Below are 16,192 nucleotides of genomic sequence, written 5' to 3' on the forward strand. Positions count from 1 at the left end.
AGGCGCCTTTATTGTGGTGGCGCCAAATTTTTGTCGAGAAAATATGAAAATTGCCTACTACAACAACAGCTCGGGTTAAAATAATATGCCAACATGCCAAATAATATTTATTTCTTAGCTCAAATATTTTTAAGAGCAGAAATCAATCCGCAAATACCAATTTCTTTTTTAATTTGATTTTATATTTTAGCATTTAACCAAAACCCAAACGATTTGTTTTCGTGTGTTATATTGTTTAAAGTTTTATTTATAATTATGTATTTAATGATAGTTGTATTTGGGTTTCTATAATTTATGGATTTTATTTTGATGCCATAAATTTGAACCCAGCTGCATCTTAAGCATTTTCATTAAATTTTTGGGTTCTCTTTGTTGCGGTTTTTACCGAGACTGCTTTTCATATCATATTTTCACCTTCAGGTTTTTCATTTTTGATTTTGCTCATAGTCAGTTATATTTCAGGGTTTGTTGGCTGACAAACTTCACAAATCGGCATATACTCGTTGGTTTGTACAAAACAATCAAATGGCCCTCATATCTCAAGTCAAACCGTGAAACTCAACGGAGAGCTTCAATAAATTCTAGAGCAATAAAGGGCAGGACGTGGACGAAAGGCAGAGGTGGATGTTCGTTAACTTGAAGCTTGGCAGAAACTGGAACGTTGTGCATTGTTTGCTCGGCAATATGGTCACAGCAGTTATATTAAATTCCTGCAAAGGCTTCGCTTCTTCTTCTCCCCGTCCCGCAGCGCAGAAGAAAGGCAATAAAAATCATTTAACAAAGTCAAACAACAATAAAAATTAAACTTTGCCGTCAACACTGGAAAAGAAAAAGAAGGAGGCAGCTTTCAGCAGTGGAGCGTAAAAATACGCCAAAGTACACAGAAAGCGGGGCAAAATTAAATAATAAATATAAATATAGCGCATATAGAAGGCGAAATGCCAGATTTGAGCAGGCGAAACTTTTCGCAAATTAATTTTCAAATCTGTGCACGGCCGACATGTGAGTCGGTGTCATTGTGCCAGGTCCCAGGACCCAGTCACCAGGACTCAGGATCGAGTATCCATCCAGGACATAACGATTTATTATGTCATGCCTCGTCAGGCGGCAGGCAGGATGGAATTAGAGGAGCAGGAGGTGGGCATCATCATAAATCAATCCATTTGATGAGCCACACTCTGAGGGATGGGCGCGGGTGAATTTAATTACACTTAAGCAGCAGGACGAGCCAAGGATCCATCCGGAATCGTCACACATCTGACCCCTTCCTCATTTCCTCCCCCTCCCCACTTACCATTCTCGAATGACAAATAATTCCCTTCGATATCTAACCACTTCGATTTGATGCCGGTTGCAATGCAATATTGCTAAGTGCTTCTCGGCCTTTCCGTGACTTGACAAAAGGTACGGAAACGTTTGCCTTTGTCGTTCGTCCGATATTGGTTTTGATTTGAAAGGCTCTCGACCTGATGGCAGTGTATTTAGCATTTACAGAAACTCGTTTGCATGGTTGCCTATTTCAGAGTCTTGTTAATCAAAGCATTAGAACTCGGTCAAATTAGATATGTACTTCGTTAAGAGAAAGACGGTTTGATCGAGAACATACGTCGTATCAACTCGGAAACATTAGAAAAGTATTAATAAATTTTATAATTAGTTAAACAAGTACTTTAATCGCGATATTAAAAAATGCTCTTTTTTATATCCAATTTAAAAAAATGTTCATACATATCATATTTTAAATTTTTTATTTTCCACTTTACTACAAATATTTTAATAATGAATCCGTTTATTTAATATTTATTATATATATATTTAATTTTATTATGCAATTTGATAACATGATATTTATTTCACTATTCCAATTCTTTGATTTGGTAACTATACATATTATATATTATTTTCAAAATGTACATTTTTAGATATGGCTTTTTCTATACATTCCCCTACATATTTGCAATCATTTTAAGGCAATTGCAGAGCCAATCAAGTAGCTGGAAACCCATTCACTAGAAATGGAAATTACCAAGTCCCCAGAAAAGCCACATGAACTATTCAAGCTTTCTGCACCTGCAGATGAAACATGTAAAATGCAAACGAGTTTTTTATCACGCACACCCAACATTTCGGAAGCGCACCTCGTGCAATTACATTTTTTGGGGGAAGTGAATACTCCGCTGAAGGAAACAGGCACTTTCGGGGGGAAAGGGGAGGGAGGTGTGATGGTGCAGAGTTGAAAGCCCTAAGTTTGTCATGCGAAAATCATACAAACTTGGTTTTCGTGTGCTCGCGAAAGTAATTGAGGCGGAAATCCCTAATTGGCACCTTCAACTCAGCGACGACGACAAAAAAAAAAAAAGAAATCATCACAAGCACAGATGAAGGAGAAGCTAAAGATGGAAACTTGCATCCCAAAGAAGGGAGGTTTCGAGGAAAAGATGGCACACGTAGTCTCATGCAAATGGGAAAACTTTGCTCATCAGCGCACACAAATTGAGTGAAATTATCAGTTCAAGTGAAATTTACACTTGCTTGTTGTCGCCTCCCAGTGGCACTGCAAAGAAAATGTTTTACAATTTATAAAACATTTTAAAAAGATCTATATCTAAAAATTCTACGAATCCTCCCTTTTTTTAATGAATAATTTTATTTTAGCTTACTATATTTATTTTTGTATCTCCTTAAAAGAGATGAAGAATTTTCTCTTTTTAAAAATCTTAAACACTTTAAGGACATTCTGGGCAAAAAATGTGAACAGAAATTTTACTGCCAAACCAAAAGCTTTTTTTTTCAAGTGTGCCTGCGGTATTTCCATTCAAGATGCCACAGCTCGAATATGCAAATGTAACTCTCCACTTTTCCCACGGAGCATTCTAATTCCGCTTAGCTGCAAATCCAATTAAACATAGAAGCAGAGCATTGCCAAAAAAAAAATAAATAAAAGGAAACATGTGTGCGATACTTTCGCACTTTTCGCCGGCATCTGGCAGTCGCGTTCTCCGGCAGATTAATGACCAAAGAGTTTGGTGCCAAAAGCGGCGACATCTGCTAAATTGTAACCACATCCTGCCAAGATCCGGGGCGAACCAAAAAAGCAGCCAAGTGGCTGCACACATGGTCTTCATATTTCAACCCACTTAATAGACTCTTTTTTTTGGCCACAAGGAAACGAAATTTGATGGCCCCTTAATGGGTTAAATAATGCTAATGAGCAGCTCGTCATAAAATTGAGGGATAAAGTTTATTTTAATAACCATATTTTATGGTGGAAATTCGACAAAAATAAAGTTATACATAAAAATACATTCGGCCTTCTTCTCATTGAGTCTTCGTCTTCTTCTTAAAACTTTTTAAAAATAAATAAATTAAATAAATAAAATAATTTGTTTAAGCCTTTTATAAGAACCTTCTGAGAACCACATCAATCAGCAATTATATCGCATATTTTTCAACTCCCGCCACAAAATTTCCGCCCAGGCCACACGCTGTGAAACATTCATGTGAAGGGCAAAATCAAAGTTCATTATTGCTGCAGTTGTGGCAGGAACATTTCGAAGGGAAAGGTCTCTCCATCCAACCTACGTCTCCACATGGCGTATACGCAATATAAATAGGTAATTGCATGAAACACCATGGAAAACGGGCAGAGCTATTGATCAACTGGCAGTCAGCTGAAAGATGAAAGCCGAAAGCATCGAAAAGAAGGAAGGGAGTGCTGTAGGAAGCGAGAAGCTCATCAACTAAATGCAAAGTTCTTCCAGGCAGCCTGCGCTGTAGAACAAGAATAATTGACGACGACACGACGTTGGATAATGAGGGGAATCCCCACACACACACACGCACACACGACACACACACAAACACACACAGGATATGACAGGGAAACGCTTCGTCAAGCTGATGCAGACTGCTCCTTGCAGCACTATAATCCTGCGGAAACACTTGAAAATGATGGATGCAAATTATCGTTTTCTGCAACGCATGCAAATGCACAAAATTACTTTCACATGATTAATGCTCCACCGGGGCAATAGCTGTTCCAGCGCCAGCTCCAACTCCATCATCATCATCATCGTCATCGTCATCTTTTCATCATTTCATAATTAATCCAGCAAAAGAAGAGAAAAGAAAAGGAGCAGACAATTGTTGAACTTCATTTGAAATTCATATTTTAAATATTCGTCAGTCAATTAGAGAGCCAAGGACTCTGACACCGAATTTGCATTCAGCCGTAAAATTATCAAATTAATATTCCGCCCCCAAAAATGGTGGCCCATTTTGCCCCCGTCTTTTGCAATAACTGTCAAGTCAAGAACTTCTGCACCCCGCACATTTCGGCAAGTTGTCAGGCGAGATACGAAAGTTCCTACCGGTCCAACAATGCCAATTTGATGGCTGAAATTTTGAAATATTTATACACAATGCGGAGGTGTGCTGCTGGCAAAGTTGCTGGCCAAATTTGTTAATTGGAAGCCAAAAGTTTATCTATGAAAATGCTAAGAAAGCCCGCTTGCCACGCACCGAAATGTATAATAATGAAGCAAAAAATTAGATTAGTCTGCATCCCAACTTTAATGATTCAACTTAAAATGGGAGAGAGTTTTAAAGCATTTTGTGAAACATTTTTTTTAAATATAAGATGAGCTTTACTTCTTATATTTGTTGATCCTCGAATTCTGAGAATACAATGATCAGGTTAATCCAATATCTGATAAACTATAAGCAACTCACCTTTCCATGAATGTAATCGACTAACTGATTAACTTGCTTCTTAAAATTATAGTCCTGGGCAAACGGAATAGCGTCCAGAATCCAAGAAACTTTTTCAGTTCGCTCTTCACATTCCGAATGTGAATTACTGTGGGGGTAAACATGTTCCTTAATTTTTTTTTAGAATAATGGCCTTAACATGGCCACAACGATGTTTTTTTAGGTAAATTTTTATAAAATTTAAATGGTTCGGAATTTTTTTTTCTGAAATTGAAGAATTTGTCAAAAATTTAATTAATTTTTCATAAAATTAATTTTGAGGCTGTAAGTTTTGTAAAACTACCTTTCACTTGTCATTTATTCGATCACAGTTTTTTATATTACTAAAATTCAGACATTTGAATAGCTTGTAGGCCACTAAAGCTATGAGCGAGCATTAAAAAGTTATATCAAACTGCTCGTAACAATTTTCATTGTCATTTTCAATTCAAAGAAAGCCGTGAGAAGGCGGAAAACAACAATGCGAATTGTTATCAACTGGGGCAGATGAGGCAAACGTGAGTGGGAGGAATACTATACGTCCAATATTCTGGACCATTTGGGCCACTATCGAATTTTGAATGCTTAGTGTACCGGGCGACGAGCATCCTCGAATCTTAGAGCAATGAATAAACCGATAAAACGACAGATGAGCCAGGCATGTTCACCCACAATGCATGGCAGGCAATCGAATGTGGTTGAGAAATGTTTGGAGGAGTGAGGGTTTTGGGTGTATAACAATGCCGCCACCCAATTCTTATAGAGCTCTGAGGGGTTTCCCAGCCCCATTGCCCCAATTCACATGCAAATCTCGAGCACTTGAGACCCTGTCCCTAGATTGTCCCTTTTTCTACTCTCTTTGTTTGTGCACGTGGACTGACCACTTGGCTGCTGCTCCAACATTTAGATTTTAATACCCTTTCAGTGGTATTACATTCATGCTATTAAAGTAAATGCTATTTAAAAATTTAACATGGAATGAGTTCCCCTTACTTTTTTTAAATTTTTAAATTATTAACAAAATTAAATTAAAATTAATAGAAAAAAAGAATAAGTTAGTAGTTTTTATAGTAGGCATTTACCAATTAAAGGTCTCTTTCCATATTATTTGAGATTTAGAAATGTTGGATTAAATTTCTGTATAAACAAAAGCTTAAATGTCAAAACATTAACGGTAACTTATTCAAATCACAGCTTTGGCGGGCTTGTAAAGCTCACCATGAACTCACAGTGGCAATACTAAAATTTAGCACAACAAATTGAAATTAATTTTTCTTAGAAAATTGAAACTGCATTTTACAATTACTTAATTATTGGGGAAGTTCCTTAAATTAAAAATTCATATTTTAATATTTATAATTCAAGCAAAAGGTGGCAGCCCCAAAACTAGTGATGGCCGATAACAACCGTTTGAGAGGCAACCCAGGCCAGTCGAATTCCAACGATGTGGCAGCCCCGCCAGATCAGTACAAATTTGCTGTGCAACACTGGCGTATTGCAAAAATACTTTAGGTACTCGCGTCAACCAGAAAAACCCACAAAGAACGGCCTGAATGTGCGTGGATTTATCGCCAACCGAGTGGAACGCGATCTGAAGAACCCCCGGCACACATCTCAATCACGATGGAGGCCCTAATTCCGGTCATAAACAAATTGCAGGACGTCTTCAACACGGTGGGCTCCGATTCGATACAACTGCCCCAAATTGTTGTTCTCGGCAGTCAGGTAAGCGAACTGCAAAAACCCCTCCGCACCCCAAAAAAAAAGTATAGTTCCCCAATTTCCGCAAAAGGAGAACTCCAAATAAACCGGAATTATACATACATATATTTATGCACAACTTCTCCGATTTTCAAGTGTCCGCCAAATTATATAACTGAATGCGCTTGCCGGCATTTTAGTTATGTTTTTAAACCATCTCTCTTATTGAGATATTTCCCCGCTCTCAGCTCGGCATTATTGTTTATATAATTATTTTTGGCAATTTTTGCCGCTCCCATGGAAAATCAATATTCGGCTGTATTATACAAAAGAAAAAAACAGCTGCTGATGTGACACATTCCTTCACAAACACATTGCAAACAAACATATATCTCCAATAGTTTTGTTCGGTTGTGTGTTTCTATCTCGGCTTTAATTGCACTTTGATTCGCGCTCTGAATTTAATTCCGTATGATTCAGTGTTTAGACAAGTCATTCATATTAAGTACGGGGGGGCCTCTATAACTTAAACTGATTGGCTAAATAAATAAAATAAGATTTTGCAGGGAGAACTCCATTATTCTTATCAGCATGCCAGGAAAATTGCGGTTTCTTAAACAAATCTACAAAATAATTTAGTTTTATAAAACTTATTCTAAAAACCTTTGCTATTATTTAAAGCTATATTATAGTCCCTTTTTAAGAAGTTATTAAAGGCAAAAATAGCATTGACAACACTTAAATAATATATTATCATAACTTTCCAGAATAATTTATTTTTATGAATTATTTCAATGTGTTCGATATTTTTCTTTGAAAAAAGATCTTAAAACGTACTGAAAAGACAAAAGACTGATGACAAAATTAAAATAAATATTTTTAGAACTTTTACAATTTTATTTTTACTTGTAAACAATATATTTTTTTTGTTTTTATTTGGGATACAGGTATTAAAAAAAATGGGAATAGCTGTTTAGTTAGTTTAATAGATAATAATTGATAAAAATTTCAGAAGAGAAGTTCTTTCTTACATATTCTAAAATTTGTAGCTGTTCAAAGTCGAACGTTATATAGAATTCCGACTGTGGCAGATAGCAATGGCTAATCTGCGGGTTTCCAAGTGTTTCCTTGTTGCAAACGCTTTGGGAGCTCTGCCTATCAGGTCATCGACGTTTATCAGTCCCAGTTTCAGCTTCGATTGATGCGATTTCTCCACACCCCTTTGTTTGCAGAGTTCCGGCAAGAGTTCGGTGATCGAGAGCGTGGTGGGCCGCTCCTTTCTGCCCCGTGGAACTGGGATCGTGACCCGTCGCCCTTTGATCCTGCAGCTGATCTACAGCCCACTCGATGATCGCGAGAATCGCTCGGCGGAAAATGGTAAGCTAAGATGGTCTAAGATACCTCAGAAATATCCAGTTCTAAGTAACCAACTCTTAAGGCACCTCCAATGCCGAGGAATGGGGCCGCTTTCTGCACACCAAGAAGTGCTTCACGGACTTCGACGAGATCCGGAACGAGATCGAGAACGAAACGGAGCGTGCGGCGGGCAACAACAAGGGCATCTGCCCGGAGCCCATCAACCTGAAGATATTCTCCACGCATGTGGTCAACCTGACGCTGGTGGACCTGCCCGGCATCACCAAGGTTCCCGTGGGCGATCAGCCGGAAGACATTGAGGCGCAGATAAAAGACTTGGTGCTCAAGTACATTGAGAACCCCAATTCCATCATTTTGGCTGTGACCGCTGCCAACACGGACATGGCCACCAGCGAGGCACTCAAGCTGGCCAAGGACGTGGATCCCGATGGCCGGCGCACCCTGGCCGTCGTCACCAAACTGGATCTCATGGACGCCGGCACCGATGCCATCGACATCCTGTGCGGCCGGGTCATTCCCGTCAAGCTGGGCATCATCGGTGTGATGAACCGCTCGCAAAAGGACATCATGGACCAGAAGCACATCGACGAGCAGATGAAGGACGAGGCGGCCTTCCTGCAGCGCAAGTACCCAACGCTGGCCACTCGCAATGGCACGCCCTATTTGGCCAAGACCCTCAACCGACTCCTGATGCACCACATTCGCGATTGCCTGCCTGATCTGAAGGTGAGTCCATAATATCGATCTTATGTGACTTTAAAATATAAATATAAAAACACAAAGCTTTGTAAAATACAGAGCTAAATTACATTGTAGTTAGTTGAAATGCATCAAATCCCCTTGAAAAAAATAGATTTTAGTAGGTACTTTTTAATGTATTAAACTGTTTAATATTACAACTTTAAATTAAACTAATTAAGAAATATTTATTTTTTGCACAATTTTAGTCGGTACTTTTGAATATATCGCTCTTTTTAAGATTTAAACTTCAAACATTCACGCCTTTCAAAAAACACCTTTTAGTTTTGAAAATTAAAGCCTGAAATATTTATTCAAAATGTAGAAGAATTAATTTGCTAAATTTAATAAGCTCTTTGTCGTTTCACAAAGATTGAGCTACCGATTTTATAACGATCTTTATATTTTTTACGATAAAGCAAGAGAAGATTAAGAGCAGTTAAGGACACTGTGAAAACTAAGTTTAAGCTTTCGCTTAATTTTCCCAATTTTTATAGACTCGCGTCAACATCATGGCCACTCAATTCCAATCGCTGCTGAACTCCTACGGCGAGGATGTCTCCGACAAGAGCCAGACGCTGCTACAGATCATCACGAAGTTCGCCAGCGCCTACTGCTCCACAATCGAGGGCACTGCTCGGAACATCGAGACCACGGAGCTGTGCGGCGGCGCCAGGATCTGCTACATTTTCCACGAGACCTTCGGCCGCACCTTGGACTCCATTCACCCGCTGGCGGGTCTGAGCAAAATGGACATACTCACGGCCATCCGCAATGCAACGGGTCCACGTCCGGCTCTTTTCGTGCCGGAGGTCTCGTTCGAGCTGTTGGTGAAGCGTCAGATCCGCCGGCTGGAGGAGCCATCACTGCGTTGCGTGGAACTCATTCACGAGGAGATGCAACGCATCGTTCAGCACTGCGGCAACGAAGTGCAGCAGGAGATGCTGCGGTAGGTTTACCTAAGACAACTAATTAAAAGCTATAAATAAATATGTTTCCCCACAGCTTTCCCAAACTGCACGAGAAGATCGTAGACGTGGTCACGCAGCTGCTGCGCCGACGTCTGCCGCACACCAATGTGATGGTGGAGAACATCGTGGCCATTGAGCTGGCCTACATCAACACCAAGCATCCTGATTTCCACAAGGATGCCGCCCTGGTGCCCAGTCTGCTGAAGTCGGACAGCGATCCCTACTCGCAGATGAATCTGGGTCAGCGGCGGGGCAACACACCTCGCAACCACATGTCGCCGCAGGTTACGGCGCAACAGCAGCAGCAACAGCAGAATAACCAACAGCAGCAGCAGCAGCAATATAGTGAAGCACATGACCAGGTGCCAGCAGATTGCGTACATTACATATGCACAGCGTTTTTAAACCTATTTTCGTTATATGTTGCAGAACCACGTGGGCGAGAATTCGACGCCTTCGATGGCAAGCACTTGGCTGTCAAACATTTTACCACCGGCACCCAATCGTCCGGACAGCATTGAAAACTCGGCCAGCAACACGCCGGTACACAATAACATTGTGAGCCCGGTGAAGCCAGTCAATCTGCTGCCCGACATGCCGGTCAACCACAATCCACGTCGCCTCACTGACAAGGAGCAAAAGGATTGCGATGTCATCGGTGCGACTTATTTTTAATATTTGTATTAATAAGTTAACTTAATTGCTTTGTTTGTATTTCAGAACGCCTGATCAAATCGTATTTCTATATTGTGCGCAAATCCATACAAGACTCGGTACCAAAGGCCATCATGCATTTCTTGGTTAACTACGTTAAGGACAACTTGCAGAGCGAACTGGTCACCCATCTCTACAAATCGGACAGGGCTGAAACACTGCTCAACGAGTCCGATCACATTGCAGTGCGCCGAAAAGAGGCGGCAGATATGTTGAAGGTTAGCTACTATACTATATGAATTAACCGAGAGCTAAGTATTAATCATTGATCCCATTTCAGGCACTGACGAGGGCGAATCACATCATCAGCGAGATCCGCGAGACCCACATGTGGTAATCGCTGTTCAGCGATTGGAGCAACCCCTTTCGACTTAATAATCCCCACATATAAGCAGCATAAAAACTATTTATTGAAGACGCGTTTAAAAGAACGAACTCCTTTGTTAAATGTTTCCTTTCCCGGGCACTGAATTATCATCAAATTGCATGCGACCCCACACTTCTGGGCCTTTCATTTTAGCATACTCCTGCATTTCGATTCGCCTGGCATTTGTCTCGCCGCTTTTTAAATTGTATAAGAAGTCGTAGATGCCGTGATTGGTTCGATTAGGTTATCCAAAGCACTTATTACACATTGAATAGTCAAATAAAAGCAGAAAAGGTTGATTCAAACAACGTTTATGTGTGTTTTGTGGCATTTTGCATTGAAGTGATAAACAAAGAAAGCTACTAAAAAGCTATTTGGGTAACGTAACCGTGTGGAGGGTAATAGCTTGAAATTAGATTAGATAAGTCACTAATGTAAGTCGCATAGTTCTGGACAAAAAATTATTGATTATTTGGATTAATTCCGAGAATCAAAAAGTTTTACTACTTCTTAATTGAATTAAAATGTTGGTCTCTAAGAAGGATAGTAATTTTACAATGCCAAAGTTCATAAATTTTTAATTTGCTTTGTGTTCTTTGTGAGATTAGTATTTAAAAGTGGATATAGTTACGTATACACCATTGAGACAATGGTGTGAAATTCATTAGTTGTCTCGAGGTAATTGTGTAGCTATGGCTTGAATTTATTTAGTCTTATAAAGGATAAAAAATAAAAAACGTATATTGAATTTAAACTTTTAAAAAGACATTCTGTCCCCAAAGCCTTCGTGTTAATTATTTGACTGTTTAGTTTCATCAAAATTTTTTGAAATTCTGCTATTCTTAGCCATTGTTTATGTAAATCAGAAGGCAAACCTCTTAAATGAAATCACTGCCACTCACCTTTCGTAATAAAAACTTTAATACTTGGATACCAGTTAAAATCTAATTTGGAAAACGTCATTTGTATTGCGGCAAAGAAACAGAAGAGGGTTTCCAGCTGGGGTGTGGCACCTCCAGGAATCCTGCGATGTGGATTGGATGTGGTGTCCAGCGCTCTAATCCGGCGTTGATTAAATGCTCCGTGGTGCGTTTGAATCTGTGTGTTGTGTTTGGGATTGGGGATAGGGGATTGTGGATTGTGGATGGGGCACCGGGGTGGTTGGTAACTCTGCGACCGCCTTTGGTTGTGGTAATCCCCTCTAGGCGCGATTTGTGTCCGACAGGACCCGCACAATGCAACCCACTCCGCCCTTGGCGAAGGCCTTCTCGTGCCACTGCAGCAGGTGGCCACTGGAGCCCTCCGAGGGGATCTCGAAGCCCCGGTATATGTACTTCATCAGCACGTCGATCAGATCGTTCTGGTCCAGGGTATCGATGGCCTGGTCCATCTGCGTCGACTTGATGGACAGCAGCACCCGCAGTGTGATGTTCAGGGCGTGGTCCTGCAAGATCTCGGGAGGATTAGCTGGCATGGGGGGCAGAAGAGCTACACACCCACCTTGACATTCTGGTTCTTGCAGCGCAGTGGGGCATTTTGCAGGGCACTGAGGAGCGCCTCCACGGATTTACCCTGCGTCAGCAGCGTCGTTATCTCGCTCTCATCCGGACCTGCTGTCGCGCTCTCCACGCCGTCGTCCTCCCGGAAGTTGTCCTCGTTGTACTGGTCCACATCGATCTTTCGGAACGCATTGCTGGACGTGTTTTTGGCCATGATTTCGCTCGTTTTCTGGCACTTTTCTTCCCAAAAATATGAATCACAAAGCCGATTCCGGCAAACAGATGTGTGGCAGTGTGGCCAGACTACGCAAAATACTAGCTGCAGTATTAATTCAAAATATACCGAACAAATCCAAAAGTGGGAATGTATACAGGCAATTTTCTTTTTTATTTAAATAAATTTAACGGAACACATAAAATATCCTAAACAAAACTGAAAGTAAATTTCAACTAAATACAGCATTCTGAGCAAAAACAAACGATGGATGAAAATAAATTCAGTGTTATAACAACTATTATTTAAACAGCAATTTCCAAAGTCCTTTGCTTGAATCTAAAATGTTTCTTGTAATCTCAATTTTATTGTTTATATTATAATAGGGTGTCGATGTCGACCCACACAAGTCTTTATATTTGAAGAGCAGTATTTTTTGGTACTTAGTGCTTTTAGTATTTGCCGGTGGGTGTTTTGTCACCTGTGGCCACACTGCATATTGACTTTGTTTTTGTTTCGAGTGAGTTTAGTTCAAGAAAATCGAAATTTTTATTTTTAAATATTTTCGATTTTTGCAGACAGCATGGCAAAATATCTGGGCATTAACCGGCTCACCAAGCTGTTCCAGATCGTCCGGGAAGCCGGGGGTCTGAAGAATGCCTACCTAAAGTTATATAGGTGAGTCCCGATCTTATATAAGATTGCTCCAATCCTCAAACTACCCATATTTTGCAGGAACGATGACCTGAAGATCGGAACTTTGGTGGGGATCGACAAGTACGGCAACAAGTACTTCGAGAATCCGTACTACTTCTACGGCCGCAATCGCTGGATCGAGTTTGCCCCCCATGTCAACATGGACTACGATGGATCCATGATTCCCGCTGAATGGTACGGCTGGATGCACTATAAGGTGGGTTCTGTCCTGAAACATAGTACATGGGACATTATTTTAAATATTTTAAATGAAAAATATCCTGCAACTAAGACTTTTAATATAGAATCTATATCCATAAACTTTTCCAGCTACTTGGAGAGTACGTGCATAGGGAATAATGAAAAAATATTGATGAACTATTTTATATAGTATTGATATTTATAAATCCACAATATATAGAATACATATTTATTTATTTAAATATAATATAGAATACATATTTATATTTTTAAAGTCTATGTATTTATTTATTTTCTTATAGACCGATCTGCCTCCCATTCGCGATGGTTGCCGTCCCAAACACAAATGGATCGCAGACCACAGCGAGAATCTTTCCGGAACTAAGGGTAATCCTATATTATAAAGTATATGATAAATCACCAAGCTATATCTCCTTTTACAGAGGCTTACTACCCGTACACCACAACACCCAACAAAGTGGAGGCTTGGGATCCCAAGGCAAAGAAGCAATAGAATGTGGATAGCTGATAATTATTTTTAAAATTCAAGTGCAGTTGGCTGCGATTGAAGAGAGCACTCAAATGTGTTAATAAATCCAATTTCGTTAACTTTGCACTTGGATAACATTTTTGACACTGGCAAAAGTTAAATTAAATACCAATCCCCTCAAACCATCTGAAAACATGATAGCAGATAGCTTATCTTATTGATTCCAAGAAGAATTGAGTTCTAATCGTTAAAATCTAGAAAATGTAACCCTCTTTCTAACTAGTTTTCAACATAACTATATTCCTTTTTTGTTTTTAAATTAAACTCATCAACCATACCAAATATATGGTTCAATTTCTAACCTTCATTAATTGTTTAGTCATAGTGCTCCGTATTTGCCTTTGTTTGTTTATTCCATCACAGCTAATTATATTACAAGTGGTTACAGCTTTTAGCAGGATCTATAGTTGATATTTACAAATGCTTTCTGTGCCTTTTTGGCGCGTCGTTTGAGATCCTTTGCGAAGTTTTTAGATTTAATCTTATGACCGCCTTAAAATACCTCCTTAATAGTAACCTTCTGGGCCTTCTTGGCCCGTCGCTTGTACTTCTTGGCCGTGTCGGCGCACTTGGTGGTGATGGTGGCCCGGATCACGCGCTCCTTGCCTCCCGTCCTTTCCCTCACGCAGGCCACAATGTCGTCCACTTTGCGCGGGTCCAGCTGTAGCTTCGGAGGTCTTTCCCGGCCGTAGAAAGCGGGTGAGGGTTTCCCCGTCAGCGTGTGGGTGGCCAGCTCATCGCTGGTGAAGACCATGCAGAGGAGACTTCTCGTGGCCGTTGGCGCATTGGTCCAGAAGACGTCGGTGTACTGCTGGGACGAGATCGTGGTGCCATTTGGTCCTAGGACATAGGTGGCACTGCCATCCGGCTTCTCCACTCGCTGGGGAAACGTAGCCGAATTGTCCTTTTCGGAGCCTGCATCTTGGAGATGCGATTCCGCGGAGCTGGTGGAGACGCATCTAGGTCTCTTTAAGGGCGGTGATGGCACATCATCGGCATCGTTATACCTCTGATTGAGGGTCTTCAGCATGGTGGTCAGTCGGCCAAAGAGCTGTTCGTAGTGGTGCTGGCTCTTCTGGATCTTGGCCACCTGTTGCTTGAAGGACTCCGCCACGGGAGGCAGGGGTTCCAGCCGGGCCTCTACATTACTGATTCCCCCGGAGGCGGTGGCCATGGCCACCAGTGTGGCATTGATAATCCTTCGTTTGGGTGGTGAACTCCGCCGCATTTGCACTGGTTTTACGGGAATGGGAATCTTCACTGGCGCTTGGCCTATTTTAATGGGAGGCGGCATTTGGATCTGCAGCTGACCCAGGGGCTTCAGGGTCCTCTGGCGCATAATGGTCTGCTGGGAGGCCACCTCATAGTTAATGTAGTTCTCGATGTCCATCTCCTCCTGCTTCATGATGGGACGCGAGAGCAGGCGGTAGTAGTAGGGCACGAAATTCGGGGCAAATTGGCTCAGATACTGATGATACGGATGCGAGTACTGGACTGTGGGCAGGATCGCTGTCTGCGGATGGAAGTACTGGTACTGTAAATGCGGCTCCGTTCGCCGGACGACTGACATGTTAATTCCCGGAGCCTGGCTATTTGTAAGGTTAGAGGGCGAGAGGGAATCCTCCTGATCGTACGGACGAAATCCGGCGGCCATTTTTATCGCGGATTTTTGGCAACAGGTAGCGAAAAAGGTTTATAGCTGTCCAAAGTAAATGTGCAGCTGCCGTCGAGTTTCTTTTGGTTATTTTTGCGAATATTTCTTTCGGTAAATCTCCGCTTGGAAATCGTGTTTTTATGGCAACGGATTAACGGTTATTATTCCTTGCGCCAGATGGCAATCCTACCTGAAGATAAAGATCTTTCAGGGTTGCCAAGGTCATTTACATACGATACAAGTGAGTATAATATCTTAAAAATATGTTTTTTAAACTTAATTTTAAAAGTACCAACTTTACAACGGGTATCTTCCAATGCCGTTTACCAAGTGCCCATTATTAAGACATCTCAATGATTTTTATACCCTTGCAGAGGGTATTATAATTTCAGTCAGAAGTTTGCAACGCAGTGAAGGAGACGTTTCCGACCCTATAAAGTATATATATTCTTGATCAGCATCACTAGGAGAGTCGATCTAGCCATGTCCGTCTGTCCGTCTGTCCGTCTGTCCGTCTGTCCGTCTGTCCGTCCGTTTATATGCAAACTAGTCTCTCAGTTTTAAAGCTATCTGCATGAAACTTTCCCAAAAGTTGTCTTTCTATTGCAGGTAGTATATAAGTCGGAACGAGCCGGATCGGACGACTATAGCATATAGCTCCCATAGGAACAATCGGAAAAATAAATGAAAAAAAATTATAACTTTGCTGTTTTTTAATTTTTTGTTTAGTTCTTCGACATATAGTAATGGTAAAATATTTC

The 16,192-nt window shown here is 40.9% G+C and overlaps 4 protein-coding genes across 5 annotated transcripts; 2 read left to right on the top strand and 2 right to left on the bottom strand.

The window, feature by feature from the left end:
• Window positions 1-6,205: 6,205 nt before the first annotated feature.
• LOC128261608 (dynamin-1-like protein) lies at window positions 6,206-10,925 on the top strand. Of its 2 annotated transcripts, XM_052995389.1 has the most exons (8): window positions 6,206-6,474; window positions 7,683-7,827; window positions 7,889-8,553; window positions 9,063-9,514; window positions 9,571-9,898; window positions 9,966-10,194; window positions 10,257-10,468; window positions 10,531-10,925. In XM_052995389.1, exons 1-8 carry the CDS (start codon window positions 6,373-6,375, stop codon window positions 10,585-10,587), a joined length of 2,190 nt encoding a protein of 729 aa, XP_052851349.1. In that variant the 5' UTR covers window positions 6,206-6,372; the 3' UTR covers window positions 10,588-10,925. The 2 variants fall into 2 exon arrangements, with proteins under 2 accessions (XP_052851349.1, XP_052851350.1); XM_052995390.1 differs by lacking the exons at window positions 6,206-6,474; window positions 7,683-7,827; window positions 7,889-8,553 and adding an exon at window positions 8,829-9,003.
• A 590-nt stretch (window positions 10,926-11,515) lies between these two features.
• On the bottom strand, window positions 11,516-12,428 carry LOC128261609 (actin-related protein 2/3 complex subunit 5). Its single transcript, XM_052995391.1, has 2 exons — window positions 12,118-12,428; window positions 11,516-12,061 (listed from the first exon to the last, which is right to left on the bottom strand). Exons 1-2 carry the CDS (start codon window positions 12,328-12,330, stop codon window positions 11,819-11,821), a joined length of 456 nt encoding a protein of 151 aa, XP_052851351.1. The 5' UTR covers window positions 12,331-12,428; the 3' UTR covers window positions 11,516-11,818.
• Window positions 12,429-12,798: 370 nt separating this feature from the next.
• LOC128262527 (probable NADH dehydrogenase [ubiquinone] 1 alpha subcomplex subunit 12) lies at window positions 12,799-13,837 on the top strand. The gene is made up of 5 exons (XM_052996832.1): window positions 12,799-12,850; window positions 12,909-13,008; window positions 13,066-13,243; window positions 13,530-13,614; window positions 13,671-13,837. The coding sequence occupies exons 2-5, from the start codon at window positions 12,914-12,916 to the stop codon at window positions 13,739-13,741; spliced, it is 429 nt and encodes a 142-aa protein (XP_052852792.1). The 5' UTR covers window positions 12,799-12,850; window positions 12,909-12,913; the 3' UTR covers window positions 13,742-13,837.
• A 268-nt stretch (window positions 13,838-14,105) lies between these two features.
• LOC128262526 (early boundary activity protein 2) lies at window positions 14,106-15,604 on the bottom strand. Its single transcript, XM_052996831.1, has one exon. It carries the CDS (start codon window positions 15,429-15,431, stop codon window positions 14,271-14,273), a length of 1,161 nt encoding a protein of 386 aa, XP_052852791.1. The 5' UTR covers window positions 15,432-15,604; the 3' UTR covers window positions 14,106-14,270.
• Window positions 15,605-16,192: the final 588 nt, after the last annotated feature.

The sequence above is a fragment of the Drosophila gunungcola genome, unplaced genomic scaffold, assembly GCF_025200985.1.
Source record: "Drosophila gunungcola strain Sukarami unplaced genomic scaffold, Dgunungcola_SK_2 000001F, whole genome shotgun sequence".
Classification (NCBI taxonomy): domain Eukaryota; kingdom Metazoa; phylum Arthropoda; class Insecta; order Diptera; family Drosophilidae; genus Drosophila; species Drosophila gunungcola.